This window comes from Macaca thibetana, chromosome 11 (genome assembly GCF_024542745.1).
Source record: "Macaca thibetana thibetana isolate TM-01 chromosome 11, ASM2454274v1, whole genome shotgun sequence".
NCBI lineage: Eukaryota > Metazoa > Chordata > Mammalia > Primates > Cercopithecidae > Macaca > Macaca thibetana.
Window position 1 is genome coordinate 76,664,226 of NC_065588.1, and position 26,973 is coordinate 76,691,198.

Here is a 26,973-nt window from a genome sequence, read left to right on the forward strand (position 1 = left end):
TACTTCAAATTCCTGCTTCCAGAATCCATCAACTCACATCCATTCTCAGAATATGAAATCTCTCTTTCAGTTCAAGTGCAATCCTTCCTCCTGCCTTCTGGATCCTAATTCCTTGTGTCTGCTCTAAAGCTATCTATGGATTATTAGTGTATGATTCCTCAGCTTCAAACTCATTCTCTTCAGTGGCTTTTTCCTTTAATCTTTTAAAGGTATCTTTCCTACCAAACGCAAACAAGGAAAACAAAGCCAAACCAACCCAAACCAAGTTAGCCAGTCAACCAAATGATGACAATAAGAACAATAACAACAAATGAATACCTACTTTGACTCAGACTGTCTCTGAGATGCTGGAACAGCTTTAGTAATGTGTAACTGTTTATGCCTTGCTAGTTTGGGGTTATTTAATACACAATCACTAACCCACTGATGCTATCAAGTTGTATAGAGTAATTATGCTAAAGTACAACATACAAGAGTAGTTTCCTTATATAATGGGAAAATTAATGAACATCACTGCTTCATATGAGGAAAAAAATAATCTAATAGTCAAGTGAGTGAGTGCTCACATTCTTCATTTCAGGGAGTTATATTTAGTGAGTGAAGGGATTAATCTAGGACATTTAAATAATAACTGATTAAAGTTTTGAAAATAAATTCACAAAAATGAACAGGGATGGATATATCATATGGTAGATTATGCACGGAACAAAATATCAAATGATAAAGATTAAAATTAAAACTATGACTTTTCAAAGGGTCTCAAACCTTGGCTAGAGAACCATACATATTCATACTTATGGAAACAGAGAAATTTATTTACTGTAGTTTGGGTATTCAGGATTTCTTCATAGACAATCATTGCCTAGCATGGACTTGGTGTTGTAAGAGACAAACAAAGAAACTGGTAAAGCAAAGAAATTGCTCTTTTGATCTAGAATTTCTTTTATGCCCTAGATGTCAAAATGTGGTATGTCTTTTGAGAAAAAATTGTAAATTAATTAGGAAATAACTTCATCTTAGAGACTATTTATCCCAGTTGAAGACTTTTTGTTGGTGTTACTCATGAGTAAAGACAGAACAACTACAGCTTACACTTTTACAGAATAATTTCAAAGTAATTAAATTTTTTTTCATTTCCTAAATTTGAAAAAGCTTTGAAACCTATTCAAAATTAGGCTTAGAGTTAAATAAGTAAAATCATTTTACTGAGGACTTCCCTCAGGTTTCATCTCAGTTTGAAAATAGTCACTGGTTGAGAGATTTGGCCAGTGTTGAAAGGTAATATATTTTAGATAACAACTATTGTGTAACATTTATATGCCCTCCCTTTGTACACAGTTTATGACTTTGGATATGTAAGAGTTAGACCTGCTTTGTCCTGTAGGCCTCCTCTCTTCTTCTCCCACCTCCCTCAACTCCCTATCCTACTCTCAAACTTTACAAACTAGCTTTCTAGTGAACAATTTCCTGGATCTTTGGGGCCATGCCTTATTCTCTTTTTTTTATACTTTGGTCACAACTAAGTTATTTGCTCATTGCTTTCTTTGTTCTTTACTTTTAGCTACTAAGGGAAAAAAGTTTATTGTCCTTGTCCTTAAGGAAGTCATACTGTTATTAGCAAATTGTTTTAGAATTATTTACTGCTTTATCTCTCTATTTTGAGGATAGGGGCTGTATGTTACTCATATTGATGCCTAAAGTAGTGCCTGACACAAAGTAGATGCTAATTACATTTTGTTGGATTTTGTTGAATATTGATTTTGTACATATCATCTCTAAATTCAGAAGGTGTGAAAGTTAACTTTGCTTGCGCTGTCTAATAAATGGTGTCTAAAGAGCGCAGACTAATAATGTTTTTCATTTTAAAGACTAAAATAAAATATTAAAAACCCATAAATAAGTTTTTTTTTGATTGTTTGTTTTAATGGATCACAAATGACCAACAAACATGTAAGAAGACATTCTGTCTCACTCACAGCCAGGAATGGCTAACTAAAATCTACCTAAAAATCTACTAAAATCTAACTATATTAATAATATCCAGAGATTTATGTGAGTTTGCCAAAATGGGTATTCTCACACATTGTTAGTATGATTCTAAATAATTATAATTATTATAACTTAAAATTTGATACAGTAATCATTTTGGAGTAGTAATCTTAAAATTTTAAAAATCATTCAAACCATTTGACTCACAAAACACACAATTTGTATACTGGTGTAGTGTTGCATGCATGTAGTCCCAGCTACTCTGAAGGAAGGCTGAGGTGGTAGGATGCTGTGGGCCCAGGATTCAAGTCCAGCCTGGGCAACATAACAAGACCTTGTCTCTAAAAAAAAAAAATTAAATTAAAAAAGTTAAAAAAATTTAAATTAAAAAAAGTTTAAAAAGAATCACACAATTTTATAGGTAGAAATAAAAGTACTATTATGAAAAGATACTTCTTTAAGGATAACTACAGCATCGTTGCTACTAATAGCTAAAGAAATAAAAAAAGAGAAAAAGCCTAAAAGTTAATTCATAGAATGGCTAAATAACTATGATATATCCAAATTATGCAACTACAAAAACATTATGATATAGATCATTGGTGTTAACACAATAAGAGAAAAAATCAAGATATAGAACATATACTTTTATAAATGTAAATAAAACATTATAATGGAACACATAATAATTCTAATATAATATTTTTAAGCTAATAAGAATAAAACAGATTTTAAAACTAAGCCAGCTAAAAGCAAGGGTAACAACTTATAGCAGTGTCAAAGATGAATTTCCTACACAAGGTTCGTTCAAAGGGAGTGAACCCTTTGAGCTTCTGGACTGCTCAGAAGACTGCTCCTCTGAGATCAGAGAGCTCACACCTCAGCACAGAGATTTATATGTTATCTCCAATTCGGTAACAGCTACTAGGAAAATGGAGTTCGAGCCTTGGTGATAGTTCACTTCTGTCTCCTTTCTCTTTCTTTTAGTTATCAGTTTTATAGCAAATAATCTGTTACATATTTGATCTATTCTGAATTGTTTTAACTAATATGCTACCATATTTTTCTAACTTATTTATTAAAATATCAGCCACAATTCTAAACTACAAAAGAAAAATAAACAAACCTCAAGCAGACGAGACATCTGAAAAATTTTTGTTAGCTTAATTTTGTCCCTTGGGAGTAAACCAGGCTAGATGTTGAAACTATATATATGCAAACTGAAGTGAACTATTATGTTTTGATTAACATCATTTATAACAACTAGCTTCTTTTTATTAAAATATCTATTTGAGATAAAATTTATTTTTGATATCCATTTCCAGGTAATTGCCTTGATTCTGCATTATCTATGGAACATAAATTGAGTTTTTTACAGTTGGTAGATACTTACGTACAAGATTTTGCTGTGAATATCAGGGCAAGGTAGCAGAAACCATTGAAATACATTAATGAAAATAATTTTTTAAATTGATATAATGCAATTACATTACTTTAGCTAATAGCATAGCTTTATTTTATTTTATTTTATTATTTATTCTTTAAGACACAGTCTTGCTCTGTTGCTCAGGCTGGAGTGCAGTGGCATGATATCTGCTCACTTCAGCCTGCGCCTCCTGGGCTCAAGCAATTCTCGTGCCTCAGCCTCCTGAAAGCTGGGACCACAGATGTGCCCACCATGTAGGGCTAATTTTTGTATTTTTAGTGGAGACAGGGTTTTGTCATGTTGCCCAGGCTGGCCTCAAATTCCTGGTCTCAAGTGATCCAACCGCCTTGGCTTCCCAAAGTGCCGGCATTACAGGTGTGAGCCACCACGCTCGTCCTAATTGCATAGTTTTAGACACCCATATTGGATTAGCTCTTCTGTAGTGTCCTGATGACCTGTGACCAGTGGTAAGAGTATGGAATTGGGTAGTTTCTATGACAAGGAATCTTTTCTGGCGGCTAATAGCCACAGTATCAAGAGTTTTTAAAACCACTCTCCTCTGGTCTCAATGGAGTCAAAGAAAGCTCTCCTGACTGCTTCTGAAAAAGGATGTCAAATGAAACTGTTTCAAATTGCTGAATAGCCTGGCTAATCCTGCCTGTCTCCAATCACAGGCTCTGAATCCATATTTTTCTCACCGTGGTAAGCTTTCCAACTATTTTTCAGATAACAAAACTTATATTTGGAATAATTTTGTGCTTCTGTGGTAGTAAAACCATGACTGAAATGTATCTCTGTGGAAACCCTTAATTCACTTAAAATCTATTATTCCTCCTAATGATTCAAGGCTTCAAATATTTCAATGGTAAAGAAAGAACATTTTCTATTCAGAGGGAATATTCATTTACTTCTTCAGTGCTTTGTGTGTCTAAAGAAGAAAAATATGAGATTACATGAGACACATACTTTTTCAGTGTTACTGATCATATTCCCTTATCTAAATTCTTTAATAACTAACTTTATTATATAAATCTTAAAACAACGCACATTTTTCAGCACCAGTATACACATATTCATTTTTTGGTTTTAGATATTAATCTATACCCAATTCAGACTGTGGAAACTGAACTAACATGACTGAAATAAAATAGTGTTATATTTTGTTCTTTAGACTCTTTTTTCCCCTCCTGAGATTTTGATATGTGCTTGGAGAGTTTTGAGTCAATATTTATTTGATTTGTTTTCTTTTCTGGAGTGATATTTTAAATACTTTAAAGATTTTGATTGAGAGGTGTGAGCTATATTTTCTTCTTTCCTGTATGATATACATACATTGTTTTCAATCTCATTTCTATTAAGTAATTATAGGAGAGCCCACAACATTGTTATTTTACATGTCACTATTTAGATATTTGTTATTTATTTATTTGTGTTGGCCTGAAGTAAGTGTCACTTTTGTACAATATTTGAAAGATAGATTTATTTTATAAATTAATAGTTTAAGATTTTACCAGCATTTGAAATTAACAAATATTTGGACAACGAAAACATCAGTATGAAAGGGAATACTGTAATTACTTTAGTACATAGTATTCCTGAATATCCATTAAAATTGATCCAAGCAAACTCTAATTATGAACATCATATTAACATTTGATCTAATTACTGAATATAATTAAAAGCAAAATAAGCTAATTTACTAAAGTATTCTGAAATTGACTGTTTTCAGTATTTCAGGATAACCAACATCTTTATTCTATTAATCTAGATGAATAAATTTCCATATATTAATGTTGTTTACTTTTAATGTTAGTGTGCTCAAAAAGTATATGTTGACTTTTAAAATTCAATTATACAGATAATATTCTTTTTATCTCAGGAATAGATCATCATTAAAAACTATTAATGTCACTGAAACATCATTGGAGTTGTCGGATTTGGATTATAATGTTGAATACAGTGCCTATGTAACAGCTAGCACCAGATTTGGTGATGGGAAAACAAGAAGCAATATCATTAGCTTTCAAACACCAGAGGGAGGTGAGTTAAGGATGTATGCCAATTAAAAGAATGTTCTTTTTCTTTTTAAAAAAATATCCTACTCAGAAAAAAATTCAAATATCAAAATGTATGACGAAGCCTAATATTCATTATCAATTGGATGAAAAATTGTATTTTGATCACTTTTTAGCTGTGTGATGTTAGGAAAATTAATCTCTGTGTGCCTCAATTTCCCATTGGTAATGTGGAAACAGTATCATTCTACTTCACAGGGTTCTTATGGAGATTACATAAGTTTTTATGTTTAAAAGCCCTTAGCACAGAACTTACTTGACAAATAGAATTTTATGTGTTTATTAAATGAAACAACATAAAATGCATGAATCATTTGTCTATGACTTTTATTATTCAATATACAAATTTTAAGTTATATTAGAATTTCAAATTATGTACTCTGTATTGGAAACCTGTTGTAACAGTTTTCTCATATCCAGAGCAGTGGACAGGTTTTCGAAAGGGGATAGTATTTTATGAGTAAGAAATCCATCTGTCTTCAGCTTGAATACGCCTATAATAAAGTATTAGAGGGGTGACCCAATGCGTTTTTTTGGATTTCATTTCTGACATCTAAATAGATGTTATTTCTAATTCAAGCTTTTTTGAAAAACAATTTTTACCACTTTAATTTATAAACTGTAGGTAAAATTCAGGCCATTTCAGACATTACTTGTAGCCACAAATACAGTAATTTGTTCAATTATTTGTTTTATAGCACCAAGTGATCCTCCCAAAGATGTTTATTATGTAAACCTCAGTTCTTCATCAATAATTCTTTTCTGGACACCTCCTTCAAAACCTAATGGGATTATACAATATTACTCTGTTTATTACAGAAATACTTCAGGTACTTTTATACAGGTAAGAACTGAATTTTCCCCTAGTTCTTTATTAACATCCTTAAGTTTTATTAATAATATAGACTTGTCACAGTGAAAGAAATTATTCACCTTACATTGATAATTATGCACAGATGTATTTTATAAAACTCCCATTGACATAAAAAATGTGCTATAGAAAATGTCAGATACATTTAATCTCTCTTTACACACACACACACACACACAGACACACACTTCTATATAAGCTTCACATGTATTACCGACAGTGAATCTGCCACCTACTTAAAATTCTGTTTATAAAGATGGCCCTCAATTACACTTCCTCCAACAAGTGTTCTCTAAAGTGCTGATGGTATCATTTATCCTCAAAGTTATTTATTAGCTAAGTTTTTTTCATTTGTTGGTATACGATATAAATAGTTTTAGTGTTTGAATGTGTTTGTGTGTTTTTCTTTAATTTAAAAAAATGTTTTTGATTGTTAGCAGGAAGGGTTATTATAAAAATAGTGTAATAGTAGTTATTGTTTAATATCAGATGTAATGAAGACCACTCAGAATGTGGTTATTTGTCATAGATAAGGTTCTAGGCTTGCACAGTTTGTAGATGAGCACTCTCTAGGATGTGAATGATGATGGCTATGAAAATAGCTAAAATGCCTTTACTTTGAAGAAATATTTCCAGTTTTCAGCAGGATTATGTTATTTCTCCAAATTAGGTGTTTCACAGAACTTTAATATATAAAAAGGATAACTAGAGTGATTATGATTGAATCAAAGATGCAGAGAGCTGGAATATAATTTGAAAGACACGAATTTAAAAGAAATGCTGCAATGTGCAGAATACATCACTTAGTGGTAGAAATTATTGACTGCATGTTTGTGACTTAGGTGATTCTTAATTCTTTCTATCCTTTTAAGTAAAAGAAGAAGAAAGAGAAGTCTTACAAATCCTGAGTTGCCTAATCCCATTTGTGACTGACAGCCCAAGTTTAGTCACTAGTTAGTTCTCCTGAGTAATGTCCTCTGGAATTAAGTGCAGCTTTAGTGCAGCTATAGTGCAATGTAGGCTAATGAAGAGGGCAAGAGCAGAACTTTGCAAGCTATCTCAGGACTAACCTAGCAGGGAGAAAGACAAAGTCCAAAAGGTGGTTTAGTGTTTACATTCTGTTCTATAAGAGTAGGGTTGTATAAGTCTGTCTATCTAAAACTTGATGCAAAGAGAAAACTACCTTATAAAAGACATGTAGATATAGTTACAGATATAATAAAAGACATGTAGATAGAGTTATAAATGTAATTGTAAATCAAGATTTTTAAACAAATGCCTTAAGAGCAGAAGGAGAAAGGAAGGTCCAGTTTTCTACTCTGTAGTCACACAGTTTTTGCTTTTTGTTTCGTTCTCTGTAGGGAAGAGAAATGGGACCTAGAGAGGCAATTTATTTTTTACCAAAATGTTGTTTACAATTGTAACAATATGTCATTATACCAATAGAAGGTATTCAAATTGGAGATTTTCCTTCTTTTATACATCTAAAAAACGTTGCACAATTGTTCCAGTAGTTCTAAATTTTAGCAACCATTTTGTCTCTGTACAATTTACTTACGGCTTCTTTGTGATTTATATTTTGGTTCTCTTTGTCCATATCTAAATAATATAGTGTAAGTATCAAACTATGGTTCCAACATGATCTTCTAAACCTACTTCTTCAAACCTGGCTGTGTAATATGATATAATTTGCAATTCATCTGCCTTAGAACATGTTATCTTTTATTAAATAATCTTAAGAATGCTTTTAAGTGTGACAGCTGCAAGAGGGCACAGGCTAATGATGTTAAAACATTTCAGAAGTATAGTCTCATATTGCTTGAAGTTTATCCATGCTTTAACTTATTCCTAAAGTTAATGTTAAAAATAGCATCAATATCTTCACTACCTAATTTTCTATTTTGAATTAGTAGAAGAAATCCTCAAAATGAAAATTATATAGCAGAATAGGTGTATACCTTTTTATTTGTTCCCTATCATCTTTCCCCTTCTTACAGAACTTTGTAGAATACGTCATGCATGGCATATCATGTTCTGCCTCCTATTGCCAATAACTGTTGCTTCTCTTAGTTCCCTTATGCCATGACAAGCATCTTGTAGAAAAAGAATTGTGTAATATTTATCTTTTCATCTCCTAAAGTCTTCTGAAACTACATCATACATAGGTTTAATGCTCAATACATATTTTAATTGAAAGATTATAAAAATATTATAATAGACCAACATCATTTTTAGTACATAGTCATAATTTTGGAGTCCTTGAGTATGTAGCAAAGCCATCTTTCCTTCTTCTTATCTTGGAGAATTTAACCTCTTTGCTACTATTTGGCAATCCATATTGTTCTTCCTTCAGTTATTGCACATTGTATTTTGTACAGCATGTTAACTTTTCTACTTTACAATTTTTACCCATTTATGTTTCCTTAGTGTGCCTGACTTAATGTCTTCTATTTTAAAATGGGCTTGGCGCGATGGCTCACGCCTGTAATCCCAGCACTTTAGGAGACCGAGGTGGGCGGATCACAAGGTCAGGAGATCGAGACCATCCTGGCTAACACGGCGCAACCCTATCTCTACTAAAAATACAAAAAATTAGCCGGGCGTCACCGGTGGCGGGCGGCTATAGACTCAGCTACTCGGGAGGCTGAGACAGGAGAATGGCGTAAACCTGGGAGGCGGAGCTTGCAGTGAGATCGCGCCACTGCACTCCAACCTGGGCGACAGAGCGAGACTCCGTATCAAAAAAAAAAAAAAAAAAAAAAAAAAAAAAAAGTATTAACATAGCTTTTTGATGTAAATTTTAATTTTTGTTATAGAATTTATTCTGATTACCTATGACCTTGATGACTAATACATAACAAATTATCTGAATCACCCAGAAGTCATTCCTGCTGAGTGTGTGACTTAATGTGCATAGACATGTAACAAATTTGTAACATTAGATCAATTATCCAGATGATTATTTTACTCATCTGTTTATTTTTGCACAAAAATGTCTTTTGGCACAAATTATCTAATTAAGGCTTTTTTTGTTGTTTATATAAATATAGTCAGAAGGTATTTAGTGAAACCTTTTCAAATTTGACCAATCAGCTAATATAAAACATTTTTGGGGGGGGCGGGGTACGGAGTCTTGCTCTGCACCCAGGCTGGAGTGCAGTGGGGCGATCTCGGCTCACTACAAGCTCTGCCTTCAGGATTCCCGCCATTCTGCTGCCTCAGCCTCCTGAGTAGCTGGGACTACAGGCGCCTGCCACCTCGCCCGCCTAATTTTTTGTATTTTTAGTACAGAGGGGTTTCACCGTGTTAGCCAGGATGGTCTTGATCTCCTGACCTCGTGATCCGCCTACCTCAGCCTCTCAAAGTGCTGGGATTACAGGCGTGAGCCTCCACGCCCAGCCTATGTTAATACTTTTAAGTGGTGCTTTATATAAGCCAGTTGTTCCATGTGTAAAGTAGATGTATTGGAAGGTATTAAAGTTCATGGATCGTATTTTGTGTGAGTTTGCTATATTACTTTAACTTGTCTATTTCTACGTAAATCACCACAAAATTGAAGTAAATCTTTTATTGCACTATATTTTCCCCTGAATACTGGCAAAAGAACCATAAATTTTTGCTAAATTTAATTTGTTGATAAATTTCAGAGCCATTCTTACTATACGTTTAGTAAAATTGCTTATCCTATGTTATTAATTTAAATGAAACTAATTACTTTTTTTTATTGTGTGCTAGACATGGTATTAATGGCTTTTGTGCTTCATGTCATCTAATCCTTAAAAGTTATCTGTGAAGTGGAGATGATTATTTCCATTTTACAGTTGAAGGGAGAAAAGCTTTGAGATTAGATGATTTATCCAGGGATACCCTGCCAGAATTTGAATGCAGTTCTGTAGGACTTAAATGGCTTCATGTGGATTGGAATGATTCAGATTACTCTGTGCAGATGGAAATTATAAAATTATTCATACTGATTACCTATATGTTTAAGTCTCCTTTTATTTTAGAATTAATTTTATTTGGCTATGTGTTTTACTTTTAAAATTTGATAGGAAAAAAATGATTGCATAAATACCCTAATAATTTTTTTCAAGCCTTGGGGGAAAATGTAACTGGGAGTCAGGCTAGAGAATTTAAAACTTTCTCTTACTCTACACGTCAGAGAGTACATCAATCTGCCATCCCTTTGCTACAGCTGTGAGAAGCAAAGTCTGAAAAGAAATGTGAAAGTCTGAAAACCCACTAAATGTGAATAATAATAGCTATTCGAGTTCATAGAAAGAGGGCAAACACATTCGAAATTCCTTCATCACAAATGGAAAGAAACAAAATTAAAAGTTTTATAATACTCCCAAACTTGTTTAATATTAGCCGATGCTTTGAAAATTACTTGAATGTTTTTATAAGGAAAGTGACCCTGATCAGCACAGTTGTAGCATTTCCATTTGGCCACTTGACCTTCTTCATTGTTGGCTTGGAGTTTTTACTCATTGCTATTTGTGAATTGGTTTTGCAATAAAAACTACCATCTATTTCTCTGTTAGTACAAACATATTTCCAGTTTAATTGTTGCGATAAAAAATGTTCTATGTTGATTTTCCTAAAACAATTAATATATTAAAATGATGAGACAATCAATTCATGGATAACAATTATTTTGAAATGTTCATGCATACTAAAAAAATACATTCTGAACAATGAAAGCAATGTGTTTATTTTTCAGAATTTTACACTCCGTGAAGTAACCAATGACTTTGACAATATGACTGTATCCACAATTATAGATAAACTGGCAATATTCAGCTACTATACATTTTGGTTAACAGCAAGTACTTCAGTTGGAAATGGGAATAAAAGCAGTGACATAGTTGAAGTATACACAGATCAAGACAGTATGTAAACAAAAAACACTTATTAATCTTTAATAGGATTAATTTAAAACTTATTATTTTAGGAACTTTTCCTTTGGTTTGAATTTGTAATAAAATCTTTTATTTAGACACATTCATTACAGGAGTTTGAAAATGCAATTAATATTTTTATAAAACTATTGCAGTAATAGCCTCTTCTGTTCAAGAAAACTGCCAACTTTCATTCATGAAAATTCTGTTCTTTTTATTGCTTCAAAAGATGTCATGGCCATCCAATTATGGGCACAAAAAGTACTGCATACATGGATGAATTTTCCAGTCGTTAATTTACTTATTCATTTTCTTCAAGGACTTAAAAAGTCTCTAGCAACTTGTTTTCTTTTCAGACTTTGAATCTACATGGGACTCTGCAGCACTTCTGTTCTCACTGGGTTTGTGACTAATATATCCAGAATATTTTTTAACTCCAGAAGTTTCTCGTATGCATCTTCTGAAGAATCCTATTTATCCTGAGTATTCAAAAAACTATAATGATTGAAGCTCTTGATTTTTTTATGTTTCAATTTTCAGAATACAGTGATAAGCAGATCATTACCTATTTTTCTTGTAGTTGTTTCTGTCATCCATTTGCTTATTTATTTTCAAAGATTAATCCCTTATTGAGAAATGGTAGTGACCTAAACTTCTGGAGTAAAACTCCATGTTTACTCTCTGAAAGCTGTAAATTGACAGATTCCTTAAGCATGAGAAATGAATGCTTGATTTGTTTTTGGAAAAATCTTTTGAATTGTTGACAAGTTGTTCAACATAAAAATAAATGATAAATGTGGGAAAATATGTATTTGGGGGTCTAGCAAAAATGTTATATTGTAATATATGATCAATACCATTTCAGGCATTCTTTAAATGTAGATCTCCCCCAGGATTTTTGCCAACCTATAACATTTTATCACTTATAATTTCTACCCCATGGATAATAAGCACTTACTATGCACTACTCCAGGTGGATGTCAAATGTAAATCAATAGAGTTTAATGTCACAATACAACTTATATCTGAGAATTGGAACTTGTGTGTAAGTAGAGTAACTTTTTAACATACAAATTTGAGTTGGTAGTCTGGTGACTGGAGACATTTTGAGACTGGATATTGGGAAAGCTTTTAGTATTGATTCTTCTGACTACCCACATGACCTTGGAGAAGTCACTTAATGGCTCTGAGCTTTAGTTTCCTCATATGTACAACAGGGTAATATTTAGAAGAAATAAGCTAAACGATGGTTTAGATAATATAAATTATCAAAATATTTAAATAAAGCAGTATACCTGCATATATTATGCACACACACGCACACGCGCACACACACACAATTTCCACATAGTAGGAAAGAAGAGCCAAGAAAATATTATAGAAACAATTCCCATACATATTAAAGATGACAGAGTTTATTTTGAATGATTTTTAAAATAATTTTTTAGAAGATATTTTATAATAGGTGAATGTTTACCACATCTGCATTTAAATAATTTAAGAGCTGATGATGTAATAGTTGCCATTTCAACAATTATACTCAGTTTGTGAATTTAGATTCTGTTTAGGGTAACTGATGATTTTTGTATTTTGCCCATTACCTATCATAGTACCTGAAGGGCTTGTTGGAAACCTGACTTACGAATCCATTTCGTCAACTGCAATAAATGTAAGCTGGGTCCCACCAGCTCAACCAAACGGTCTAGTCTTCTACTATGTTTCACTGATCTTACAGCAGACTCCTCGCCACGTGAGACCAACTGTAGTTACATATGAGAGAAGCATATATTTTGATAATCTGGAAAAATACACTGATTATATATTAAAAATTACTCCATCAACAGAAAAGGGATTCTCTGATACCTATACTGCCCAGCTATACATCAAAACTGAAGAAGATGGTAGGCTAGACCCTTTTATTGCCTATTAAGCAGATTGTTGTTGTTCTTTTCATTTACATTGCTTTCTCATAGGTAACAGTCTTCAATTATATTGCTTCTGTTTGATCTCAAGTAATTAGCCTTTCAATAAACATAATGTGTCTTAAAATAATCTGCTAAGAAAATCAAATCCCATTATGATTGAATCCTCTTTGTTAATGCTGATTCACTTTTGTTTCATTTGATATTCTCTTTTTCTTTTATAGTCCCAGAAACTTCACCAATAATCAACACTTTTAAAAACCTTTCCTCCACCTCAGTTCTCTTATCATGGGATCCCCCAGTAAAGCCAAATGGTGCAATAATAAGTTATGATTTAAGTTTACAAGGACCAAGTGAAAATTATTCTTTCATTACTTCTGATAATTACATAATATTGGAAGAGCTTTCACCATTTACATTATATAGCTTTTTTGCTGCTGCAAGAACTATAAAAGGACTTGGTCCTTCCAGTATTCTTTTCTTTTACACAGATGAGTCAGGTAAGCCGGAATCCCCATTTCTTCAAACAATTTCACTGTTGCAGCACCTGCTCTCTCTTTTTAAGGAACAGCATGGAATATGGAAGGATATCTGATTGTCTATTTGTAACAGCCTTACCATTATATTTACTTTGTTGAATTTTTTTTTTCAATTTGAGCTTCAGAATTTCCTGTTCTGTTTAAAGCTACTTTGGAACTACTGTGTCCAAATACAGATTATAATTAATTATGATATTTATTTCTGAAATTAAAATATGATACTTTTATAAATCTTTTCAAACTAATATCTTCAGGAAAGTAAGTCACAGTGCTATTTTTATGTTAAAAGTTTTATGAATGTAAGTTTCATCATGTGTTTTCCTACAGTGCCTTTAGCACCTCCACAAAATTTGACTTTAATCAACTGTACTTCAGACTTTGTATGGCTGAAATGGAGCCCAAGTCCTCTTCCAGGTGGTATTGTTAAAGTATATAGTTTTAAAATTCATGAACATGAAACTGACACTACATATTATAAGGTACGTTGATTATAACAGTATATGTTTATTTTTAAAAATCAGAAATTGAATTAAAATCTTTTGACATAGGAGGAAAATGGACTACTAAATTAAACAGTGACTATTTTTTTAAACTTATTTCCTACAATTTAAGGATGCTTATGGAAAACACAAGAAGCATTTGCCAGATATATAAGCTGAATATTTCATAGAGCAATGTGCTTAGATTTGTAACTTCTAGATATCTACAATTTAAGAAGCAGTTGCATCATTTTGTTAATGCTGGAAATGTATAGTAATTTTTTTCTGGCTTACAAATATAAAATGTATTTCTATCTGTTGTTAACAGCAGTACCAAGGGAATCTTTTTAGCCTTTTGGAAAGGTATTCATATTTATTCTGGACTTCTGGTCATCTTTCCCGATAGCATATGATCCTACACTAATTGGTCTTTTAAGATATATCCTTATTTTTTTATTTTCAAGAGTAATTCATTTGCAACACTAACCACATTTTCCCTCTTCCATTTTTGCCATTCAGAATTAGTGAAAAGTATCCACAGAACTGATGTAACAAAGAGTCTCAAATATATGTCCGTGATTTCTAGCATTTAATTGCCAAAATGTAATTAACAAGCATTTATTTAAGAAAATTTTCATATTTTTTTCCTCAAAGGCAAATAAAGTCCTGGAATGTTCTTATTTAGTTTACAGCAAGAAGAGTGCAAAAAATCTACGTAAACATTTTACTCAATATTATGAGTATTACAATTTATGACTATGGTAAATCATTGTTATAGCATATGTAGCTTACAAATTGAATAGTAAAAATGAAAAGCAGGCATTAATTTTATGTCATCAGGAACAATGACTTTCTTTCTGGAAACCAAGATATTACTTTAAAACTTGATAGTCTGAGTATAATTTGAATCATATTACCCCATAAATGTGAAATTTGTTTCCCAGAAGTGTGAAATTACATTAAATGACATGAAGCCTCTTGCCCTTTAATATCTATCCCTGGTTTAATCTTAACATTTTTCCATTTTTTATTTGCTTTGTCTGTATGGGTCACTGGGAGATAGATATCAAAAGGGAAAAAAGAATCCTTTTCTTAGAGTAATCGCATCCCTAGGACAATTGTGTATGTGTATTAGAGTGTGGTTGTCTACATATGGATCTTATCTCCTCAGAATGGTGATCTCTAACATAGACTGTCTTAGCATAGTGGTGAAGCAAGGGCTCTGACTTCAAATTACCTGGCTCAGATTCTGCCTTTGAGACTTATTGTGCTTCAATAGGGACATTGCTTACTTCTTAATGCAAAATGGGAGTTACAAAGATGTGTACATTCGAAATTGAGGATTACAAAGGAAAGTCTACACATAGAGCATTTCAAACAATTCCAAGCATGTGATAAACATGTTGCTATTGTTGCTGTAATTGTACACAGTTTTTAAAAGAACAAAAAAATCTGTCCAACATTGTAACAGCACTAAGCATGGAATGACAATATGCCATTATGTGAACATGAGAATAATTTATATTCTAAGATTTGGAAACAGATTTTCTCAATAGAAGCACATCTTTAATATTTCACAAGCAACAAAAATACCATCTTTATACCATTAAGTATTAAATATATCGTTTGGGATGGGCAGTCGTTTTGTGTTTTAAAATCTGCTACCTCATGTTACTCTTTTTTACATCTTTTTACATCTATTGTCTCATTTATCAATTTTCATAATCTTATTTGCTTTCAAATTCCTTTAAATATACTCTCATGCCATCTTTTTCCCTGTCTCAGCATCTAGTTACTATATCTGCTTTCCTCTTTCTGTTTAGCTTTCTCCCCTAGTGTGTTCTATTTTCCTTTCTCTTTCATCTACCCTGATATCCTGACAGCATCAATTTACATTATTTTATCTGTTTTTCTATTCTTTTTCTTCTTTCAAGTTATGTGTGCATTTGTGGAGGTAGAATAATGCTACAACCACTTCAAATGTTGCTGCTATCCCAGTCTATCCACTGTGGTCCACGGATAGTGAAATCTATAGGTGACTTGGGTCACTCACACATACTGAAAGAAATTATTTATTTAGTACAAAGTTCTATCAAAATATGTTTGTAAGTATTTATCACTCATGTTTCCCTTTTTGACAACATACGCTTGTGTAAATCTGTTCACTATCCCATAAACTACTCTCTTATTATTATGTCCTCTTGAGTTCAGTTGTTTCTCTGGTTATTAGCTCTTCCTAACCAAAATCATAATTTGCTTGTTTTGTGTTTATTTTTTTCTCATCCAGAAATCGTATATTTCTCTAGTTAATATAAAATTTCTTTGATGGCAGGGACCATGCCTTATATGTGTCTATAATCTCAGAATATCTAATATATGTTTTGTAAATAGTAAGCAGGAAAGAATGACTGAAATAGATTAGGTAAGCCCCTAAAGTAAGTCAGTGAATTCCTAGAGATTATTTTAAAATATGATTCTAATTGTAAATTTCCCAATAATTAATATTCTTGTTAAAATTTCTGTTACTGTGGTGTTTAATAAATAATCAAAATGGTTTATATTTTGTCAGATATAACGTAAGAGTCCTATGTTTATATCACATAACAGATTATCTTCTCCGTCCATGAGGATAACTGATTAATCTTAACTGCTTTCTTGGTCAGGACAATTATCTTTGAATGAAAACTTTGTACTTAATGATAATTTTTTCTATGAGAAAGCATATTCCTCCTTGGGCAACTATGATACTCTTTTGTTCCTTTTCTCATGTCTCTAAAAACAGTATCAAATTAGAAATTTAGGAATTGGCTGGGAAAACTCCCAATTTAAGCTTCATGGAAGCAGATATTTTAAAATTATTATTCACTGCTGTTTTGTCAGTGTCTACATACAGTAGCTGAAGAATAAATACATTGACACAGGAATGCTGTGGGTATTAAAAATGAATTTAGATGACTTCAGAAAAATCACATCTCCGACCACCACAAGTTGGTTTTAAATTGCAGACTGTAATTATAGCAAATTTTTAAAAAATGAGTATATAATTCCAAGTAAAAATTATGAAAACAAAACACTCTAGTTTTCTAAAAAGTCAATTGTAGGCCAGGTGCAGTGGCTCACACCTATAATCCCAGCACTTTGGGAGGCCGAGGTGGGCGGATCACCTCAGGCCAGGAGTTCAAGATCAGCCTGGCCAACATGACTAAACTCCATCTCTACTAAAAAATACAAAAATTAGCTGGGCATGGTGGCACGCGCCTGTAATTCCAGCTACTTGGGAGGCTGAGGCAGGGAGAATTGCTTGAACCTGGGAGGTGGAGGTTGCAGCAAGCACAGATCATGCCACTGTACTCCAGCCTGGGCAACAAAAAGAGACTCTGTCAAGAAAAAAAACAAAACAAAACAAAAAAAGTCTAAAAAAGGCAATTATGAGGTTCTTCAGGGAAAAGTGGGTGCCCAGTTCATCCTTGTATCATAAACTGAGCACACTCTATGGCACAAAATAAATGCTGGTATTTGTTTTATTATAATTTAAAATATCCAAGCTTATTAATCTGTAAGTTAAATATAAAAGGAATAACTTCAATGAAAATATTCCAGTGATGAACAATTTTTTGACAATGGATTGGGACTAATAATTTTTTTTCTGCTTTTCAGAATATATCAGGTTTTCAAACTGAAGCCAAACTTGTTGGACTAGAACCAGTCAGCACCTACTCTATCAGTGTATCTGCTTTCACCAGAGTTGGAAATGGCAATCAATTTAGTAATGTAGTAAAATTCACAACCAAAGAATCAGGTTAGATACACTTTTTGGGCCTAAAATGTTTCACTTTATATTTAACACCTTTCCTTTCCTTTTCTCAGTTTATATGATAAAGTATCATTACTTAAGAGTCTACTCAAAGGGAAATTGCGTTTCAGTGATTTACGTTTAGTCTTGGTCTTGTGTGAAATCATATGCTGTATGTGTGTTTATGCATACATTTTTACACATAGTTTTTCCTTTTGAACAGAAGAAGTTGAAATAAAAAAGTAGTTTGGGAACAAAATAGCCTTCTAGATATCTGTGAAAATTACCTAATTCTTGGAACTGTTTTGAGATAGCTGGGGAAAAAAGGGGAAATGAACTAGCAGTCACTTTTAACAGGCTGATTTATATTTTTATGAAACAGTATCTATAATTTTCTTTTAAGAAGATGAGTTGTGACATTTGGAGAGCATGAGTCATTGCATAAGCCCCCTATGTTCCCATCATCCCATCTTTACCATGTGGATGACACTGAAATATCAGTGGCCTAATTCATCAACAGCTTACCTGCTGTGTCACACATGTGGTACACATGACATATCTTGCCTTTGTGTGCACACTGAGTAGTTTTTATTCACGACTATTTAATGATGGCTTAGTAATGTACTTTTCCTTTTCTCAACTGGACAACACCTTTAAAAGCACCTCTTTTTATCTTATTTTATTTTTTTAACTTCTGTCAATGTTTATTGAATGAGCACAAGATCCCATTCTAGTCATTTCTCCTTATCAGCTCTGGATGCACTTCCTGGTATGTTAGTGAATCTCTAAATTGAAACTGTAGACCACTGACTACTAAATTAATCATTTTTGTATAAATTTATGACTACCTGAGACTGCTTTTCATAGCATTCCTGTAAGAGAGGCAAAATAAATAGCATTTATAGTGGATAAAAGTACATGCTGTGAAGTCATTATCTGGATTTGAATTTGAGCCCCATGACCTTCTAGTTGTATAATCTTGGCAAAGGCTCATGACTCTGTGAGCCTCTGTATCCTTAATTGCAAAGAAGCACACATTAGCAGTAGCCATCTCATAATGTTGTTGTCAAACGTATTTGAAAAAATACACATAAAGCACTTCATAGAGTGTTGGACACACAGTAAATGCCCACTTCATAGAGTGCTGGACACACAGTAAATGCCCTCTAAATATTACTGTTGCCCCCATTCCCATGTTACAGATGAAGAAGCCATGATTCAGGCATATTAGATGAAAAGGACCTTGAGAAAATTAGTGAAGAACCTGTCTAGAATATTGGCCTTCTGACTTCTAGTGACAAGTGGACATGACTGTAGGAAATGCATGTTGTAAACGAGTGATAGAATATAAAAATGTTCAACCCATAAATAAAAAATATTTTAATAATATTTGTACATGAGAGCAGTAACAATTGAGGCTAATCTTGTAGAAAATGCTCTGTAAACCAATAAATATTTTTATCAGCAAGATAAAATTGTACCCCAACATTCTATACTCTGATTATTTAAATAAATAAAATTTTCACCTTTAAGAGTTTTAATATAACTGGTTTTTTTTTTTGAGGTTCAAAAAATCAGGAAAATAGATATTCACAAAATCCAGATTTAGAAACTAAAGTTCAACAAATTGTCAACTCTCTTATGTTAACTTTAAAAATGTTATATGATTCTGAAAACAAGGAGTGAATAGTTAATAACATTTAATTGCCATATCCCTTGATCAGCCCAGAAATTATCTTAAAAAAATTTTTAATGCCACACATTCCCTAAGTATTCTCCTTTAGTACTGGTGTCTTTATCTTACAGAGGAAGAAAAGTTTATAACAGCTCAGTTTAGATCCAGGTAGAGCAGTGTAGGCAGGTCAGGGATCACCTGAGTATTCTTTAAAACACTATATTTTGCATAATGGCAGCAAGTTATTTTCTTTCAATTTTCATTGTTTGTAATCCACAAATTGACCATGTCCCAATTTTTCTTCTAGCATTATCTTTTACTGTGACAAGAAAATTTATTCTACTAATACCACCATTAGGGTACATTGGCTAATTGGACATTTCTGTGGGAAGCAACCAGTCTCTCTAATGTGCAGTCACTTTGGTGGGCTAGGGTATTGTTCCTTAACCAGGCCTTCCAGATACAGAGGACCTCTGAGAAATTGGGTTACTTTCAAGTAAATTCAGAGAAGCTCTAGAAAATAAGACTAAGATTCCTTAAATCTTCCTTCCAACGATGTCTACAAAAGGTACTTAAAGATGAGATCCTCAAGATTCTTTCAAAGAAGACATCCGAGTAAAAACCAGTACCTTTAAATTAGTTAGGGGTTTCCAAGTACTGTGAAGCCCAGATTTGTCACATCAGGGAGGCACCTGTATCTGTGTTTTGCATAAAAATGTTCCATAATAAAGTATTGCTAAGATTCTTCCTTTCCAAGTAAGAGAGCAGTTATCAAACACCGCCTGGGCCTGGACTTGAGGCTACACATTTGCTTCTGAGCTTTCGAGGATGTGATTGGTGCTTGGAGCTGGAAGATATTTAGTGACTGGTTCAATATTGTAAGGATTAATACAATAGCATAAAAAGCAAGTCAACAGCCTTTTGATTCAGTCTATGTTAATGACTTTTTAAGCACACATTGAAAATTTGATATATTAAATATTTTTCTAGTTGCACTTCTAAACACAGTTGTATCTAGTGATCACATAATTCAATCAATTATCTACTTACATGTGTATACACTTTAACTTGCGGTATATGTTTATCTCTTAAGTTCCAGATGTCGTGCAGAATATGCAGTGCATGGCAACTAGCTGGCAGTCAGTTTTAGTGAAATGGGATCCACCCAAAAAGGCAAATGGAATAATAACACAATATATGATAACAGTTGAAAAGAATTCTACAAAAGTCTCTCCCCAAGATCACATGTACACTTTCATAAAGCTTCTTGCCGCTACCTCATATGTCTTTAAAGTAAGAGCTTCAACCTCAGCCGGTGAAGGTGATGAAAGCACATGCCATGTCAGCACACTACCTGAAACAGGTAACTAACGTGAAACAGGTAACTAACATGAAACGTTTAACTATTTGGGGATTGTGTCAATACCACCTGCAATCTTTATAGCATACTTATCTAATCATATAAAGCACATATTAAAAAATACATCACAGGCTTTTTATCCCATGTGTTGCTTGAGTACCAGCTGTGTACTACATTGACCCTTCTCCAAAACATTGGGAGATTGAAGGGAGGAAAAAAAAGAGAGAGGATCCGCTTTACTGTATTTCCACAAATATAAAACCCCAACTTAATGAATTATGTTTTATCATGATTTAAAAGAAAAAATAAACATGTAAACCTTTCATGTATATCTTTTTTTGTCTTATTTGTTTTTATGGAATTCTAGATGTTTTCCTGAACTATATGGTTGCAGTATCAGACTCAGTTTCATCTATTTTCTCCCCTTTATATCAATCTTTATCTTTCATGTTATTTGAATAAAATATCCAGGTCATTAAGCTTTAGTCCACAAGAAGAAATTCTCATCTTCCCTAGCAGTGCTCTATCCTATGTCATAATATCCTTCATCCTATTTTCTTCCATATTCTACCTGCTTATATTAGAGTCTGTTTCTTTCCTGATAACACCACTTCCCTGGTTGCATGTCCTAATGGGCACTGTAGATACTGGCAATAATTGTTAACTTCTGGCACTTCCAGACCCTTTATCTTGGAAACATCTTTCAACCCGTCTTGAGGCTGTAAACCTAGAACATCAAGATATAGTGTGCCTTCTCTCTGATTTCAGCATCTAACTCAGCATCCTTTCCTTCTCCTTCTTCCAGTGCAACATTTTTTTCAAACTACGGTGTTTCCCTTTCCAGGATGGAATAGTTACATTTCAACAACACCATCTCTTGCTCCTTAGATCTCATACCATGTCATTGTGACTTATCCTCCAGGAAGATTCCTCACTCTGGGAAGACCCCATTATTTGTTTTTTCCAAGATGCTGGCTGGTAAATATTTCTAGGAAAAAGTAGAAATGATTCTACTTTTTTCATCTGTAAATTCATCATCCTTAATTGTCCCAGCTTCTCCACAATCTTCTATGTATCCCTTGTTTATACTCTATAGGAAATATGTTCATAGGAATACTCTCTATTCCATATGCAAATTGTTCTCTTTCTGAACCTAGTCTGTTCCCCCATCATCCATATTTATTTTTATTTTACTAATACTATCAAATATCTTGATAGGCCCTCCTTCCATCAAAATTTATTCATGTCTTTATTTATGCCTTCCAGATACCTTCTCTTAGGATGTCCTTGCCTTCCTCTTTTAGGGATCTAGTTGTTCATTTTCATTTTAATCTTATGTCTTCTCTAGAACATTACTCCCGTCAATTTATTCGCATCTCTCCTGCATTTATCCTCTCTCTCTTTCTCTTGCACATTCATCCAAATTGTTGAAAAATTTCAACTGAAGACCTAGTTGGAGTATCAACTCCAAATATATTTGAAATGGAATTTGTGTTGCATGAAATCACTGTCTTTTTCTTAGTTTTCTATGCCTGTTCTTGACAATCCATTGGACCCCAAGCCTCATAGTTTTATAAAATTCCTTACTCCATCTCTTCTACATACAATCAGGTCTTATCAATTCAATTTCCATCATGGCTCTGCAATTTGCCCCTTCTCTTCCTTGACCACCACCATTGTATATCAGAGGGACCTTGTTGCTTCCTGTAATAACACCCTAAACAGCCTTATCACCCACACTACTTTACCCATAAGTCTCATCTTTTCACCTACTCACTTAATTGAATCGATTCTAACATACAAATAGACCATTTATGCATTGGCAGATGAAATGTATTATCTGAACAATAAAGGTTAGACATGTCAAGTTGGGTACCTGAAGCACAGAAGTAATAATGAAAGGCACCATGTGTAGGAGATTGGTTAGAATACTGCAAATATTTTACTCATTCTCATTCTCTAGAAAATATCCTAGAATCCATTGCTAATTAGAATTTGGCTTCTCTCTAGCTTTTTATTCTTCTATCCTTTTATTGTATCTTCTCGTATAGCTGATGTCTCCAGCCAAACTTCATTTATTTAGCATGCTATTTCACTATTTCAGTATCTTAACTTAGAAAACATTTATTAAACATCTACTATGAACTAAAAATTGACTAGATTCTCTTCTTTAAACATACCCAACCCTTTTTCATCATCAGATTGCTTTGCTTCCCTTAGCCGTATTATTGTTTTCCCTTTCTATGACACATAAAATTTTATTCATTTTTAAAAGCCCAGCTTAAATGTGCCTTCTTTATTAAAGCCTTTAATGGCATTTCTGGACTTCATCCCAGACTTGCTGACTCATAGCCTCAATGAGTGAAGCTTAAGAATCCATGCACTTAAGAATCTCTCTAGGTAATTCTGATATTCTGTGTGTATCGGAGAGTACTGGAGTAGATTACCAGGAACTTTTGAGGACAGGCAAACAGTGTCAGAAAGGTCCATCAAGGGGTGACATGTGTTTTCCCAGTGGGTGGCCAGCACATCATTGCTATGTGGAGTCTGTGGGAAGAAAAAATGTTCAAATCCAGGTAGGTGGTCTGCATCAGGGTGGTCTAGCACCAGGTAAAATAGTCTTGATCATTGGGCAGGAGCTGAGTCTTTGAGAACTGGCAAATAAAATGCAGGACAATATATCTGAAATAAATGAGAGATTCAGGAACAAGGCAGGAGATACTAGGTTGGTGCAAAAGTAACTGCAGTTTTTGCCATTAAAAGTAAGATTGAGTACACTGGTACTCAAAGTGACAGCTTAGACACAGGAATGAAGCAGGAATTCAGTTAGTAGAACTGTGACACATGATCCAAATCGCAATGTGCACCTGATGTAGGGCCACCTGAATTTAAGGTCCAGGTCTTTGTAAAATAATAATAATAATAATAATAGAAATTTGAATTCCATCTTAACTCAGGATTAAAAGGCAACCTATGTGGAGATTGAAGGGATTCTAAATCAAATAATTAAGTAGTTATTAAACTACTGTACTATGAACTTTCCTACTACTGAGGACCATTGCTTCTCAAAGCTTGAATTCTGCATCAGAATGTGCAGCACTGTGGCATGATTCTAGACTTATGGAATCAGAATTTGGGAATTAGGACCTAGATCTTCATTTAAACAAGACATGTGAATAATACAGTGCTGAATTTGGGAACCACTCATTTTCACTGTAAACTCTTTGCTTGTAGGAACCATGTCTTATTTGTCTTTGTTTTACTCACAGTTCCTAGCAGAAAGCCTTGGGCATTGGAAGCATTCAAATGTTTGTAGAAGAAAGAAATGAATTGCTTTCTTCTAAAATTCATTATTTTTCATAGGTGTTTTTACTCCATTGCAATATATTATTTCCACATTCCCATCAGGCAAAATCATAAATATTTTCTCCCATGTAAATATAAACATTCTTTAAATTAAGAAGAGTCATTTATATAAAGCATGAGTATTAACTGCTGCTTCAGAAATATTTTGATTTCATATCTTTAAAATTGTTTTGCATCTAGTATGTAATTATATTTATGATTACAGTATTTATTAGGTAATTAATTTGATTTTATATGATTCACATGAATTATTTGTTGATAAGAGGTAAGAGCTGGGAATTTATTGTTCAGATTGGAAACAGATTTACAGCCTGTTGCATACTTCTAATTTATGTGGTCTAAGATTAGTCACAGTGCATAGCCAGCTCTGAGTCACTGACTCCATACTTATTTTTGACATAAAGTGAAATCAAATTTGGCTCACTCTCTCACTGCCTAGTGTCTGACCTTAACATTCCTTCCAGGGATTATTGGGTATTTTTTAAATGTAAATTTGGTCAAATCTGGATGCAGCCAAACGTGTATCATAACGATTGAATTTATGAGGAGATTAGTGTTTGGTGTCTAAGCTGGTTCCCTTGTCACAGTCAGATATGTTGGAACAGGGCAGTAAAGATGAAGGTCCCCAAACTTGGTTCTACATTTTAACAGCATTTTATGCCCAAATATATCATATATACCAATAAAAATAATACAGCAAGTCCATGTGCATGCGGTATTTAACTTTTAGAACCTTGAATTGATTCAAAATGCTCTTATTCATTTTACTATCAAAACTTAGCATAACATGGATGGAAGTGGAGGACATTATGTTAAGTGAAATAAGTCAGGCACAGAAAGACAAACTTCACATGTTCTCACTCATTTGTGGCAGCCAAAAACTAAAACAATTGAACTCATGGAGATAGAGTGTAGAATGATGGTTTCCAGAGCCTGGAAAAGTAGGAGGGGCAGGGGGGTAGGAAAAGCGGGAATGGTTAAGGGTACAAAAACATAGAATGAATAAGGTCTAGTATTTGATAGTACAACAGAGTGACCAGTCAATAATTTCTTTTACATTAAAAAATAACTAAAATAGTATGATTGGAATTTTTGTAACACAACGAAATGATAAATGCTTGAGGTGATGGATACCTCATTTACCCTGATGTGATTATTATACATTGCACTCCTGTATCAAAATATCTTGTGTACCCTGTAAATACATACACCTAGTATGTACCCATAAAAATTTAAGATTTAAAATTAAAAAACAGTTACAAATCTAGTAAATGTTTGGATTTAATATTTGGTTTTAAAAACTTGGTCTTTTGTGGAAGATAATTTTATAATTTGTGTTTATCCAGAGCTCTTCCAAGCTCCATAATTTAGAATCAAAAGAGAAAAATAAGGTACTTCCCTCAGATGCAAAAACTTAATTTAGGGAAAGTAAAATGTGTATTTGTGGTTTTTAGGGGTGTTCTTTTCTGCAGTGATTTCTTTATTAGCTTTTTGTCCAATGGAAGATAACAGGCATATGCAGTGATCCAGTGGAAATCCACTGAGCTTGCAAATATATTAATGCTACAGTATGATTGACTTGGAATGTATTCAATTTAATTATCATCATCATCATCATCATCATTTTAGAGACAATATCTCACTGTGTCACTCAGTCTGGAGTGCAGCGGCTTTATCTCAGCTCACTGTAGCCTCAACCTGCTGGGCTCAAGTGATCCTCCTACCTCAGCCTCCTGAGTAGCTAGGACTACAGGTTTGCACCACCATGCCCAGCTAATTTTATTTGTTTGTTTGTTTGAGACAGGGTCTCATTCTCTTGCCCAGGCTGGAGTGAAGTGGTGCTATCTTGACTCACTGCAGCCTCCACCTCCCAGATTCAAGCAATTCTCGTGCCTCGGGCCTCCCAAGTAGCTAAGATCATAGGTGTGCGCCACCACACCTGACTAATTTTTGTATTTTTAGTAGAGACAGGGTTTCACCATGTGGGCCAGTCTGGGTATCGAACTCCTGACTTCATGTGATCTGCCTGCATCGGCCTTCCAAAGTGCTGGGATTACAGGCATGAGCCATGGCTCCCAGCCTGGCCAGCTAATTTTTTATTTATTTTTGTAGAGAGTCTCACTATGTTGCCCAGACTGGTCTCAAACTCCTGGTTCAAGCAATCTTTCTGCTTCAGTCTCCCAAAGTGTTGGGATTACAGGCATGAGCCACACACCCAACCTAGCTTATTTGTTAAATAAAATACTTATATATTTTATAAGAATTTATAAAATTCTTATATACCATTTAATAGATTAAATGTGGGCAATAAAAGTGCTGTCCTTCTATGGCTACAAATTGGTGCACTAAATCAAAAGTTCACTTTTCCTTTGTATCCTACTTACATAACTTTCCTCATCCATCTCCTGAATTACGATTTGAAATAAAGGATGCAGGAAAGTTGCATGATTCTGATTGCTCTCAAACAAGTGAATTAAAACATTCAACTTACCAGTGGGTAATCACTAAAAGCACAAAAGACATTATAGTTGCCTATCACAAATCAGAGGGAAATAACTATTAGTGTATCCAATTGAA

General features: G+C 33.5%; 1 protein-coding gene across 1 annotated transcript in view; it reads left to right on the plus strand.

Annotated features, from left to right (window-relative positions):
- The window catches only part of PTPRQ (protein tyrosine phosphatase receptor type Q), a 212,754-nt gene that overhangs the window by 63,691 nt on the left and 122,090 nt on the right, over positions 1 to 26,973 (plus strand). The window contains exons 18-25 of the mRNA XM_050749268.1: positions 5,295 to 5,455; positions 6,189 to 6,334; positions 11,085 to 11,253; positions 12,873 to 13,163; positions 13,409 to 13,684; positions 14,051 to 14,202; positions 17,860 to 18,001; positions 20,764 to 21,033. Coding sequence (XP_050605225.1) covers positions 5,295 to 5,455; positions 6,189 to 6,334; positions 11,085 to 11,253; positions 12,873 to 13,163; positions 13,409 to 13,684; positions 14,051 to 14,202; positions 17,860 to 18,001; positions 20,764 to 21,033 — 1,607 coding nt within the window. The remainder of the gene's footprint in view (positions 1 to 5,294; positions 5,456 to 6,188; positions 6,335 to 11,084; positions 11,254 to 12,872; positions 13,164 to 13,408; positions 13,685 to 14,050; positions 14,203 to 17,859; positions 18,002 to 20,763; positions 21,034 to 26,973) is intronic.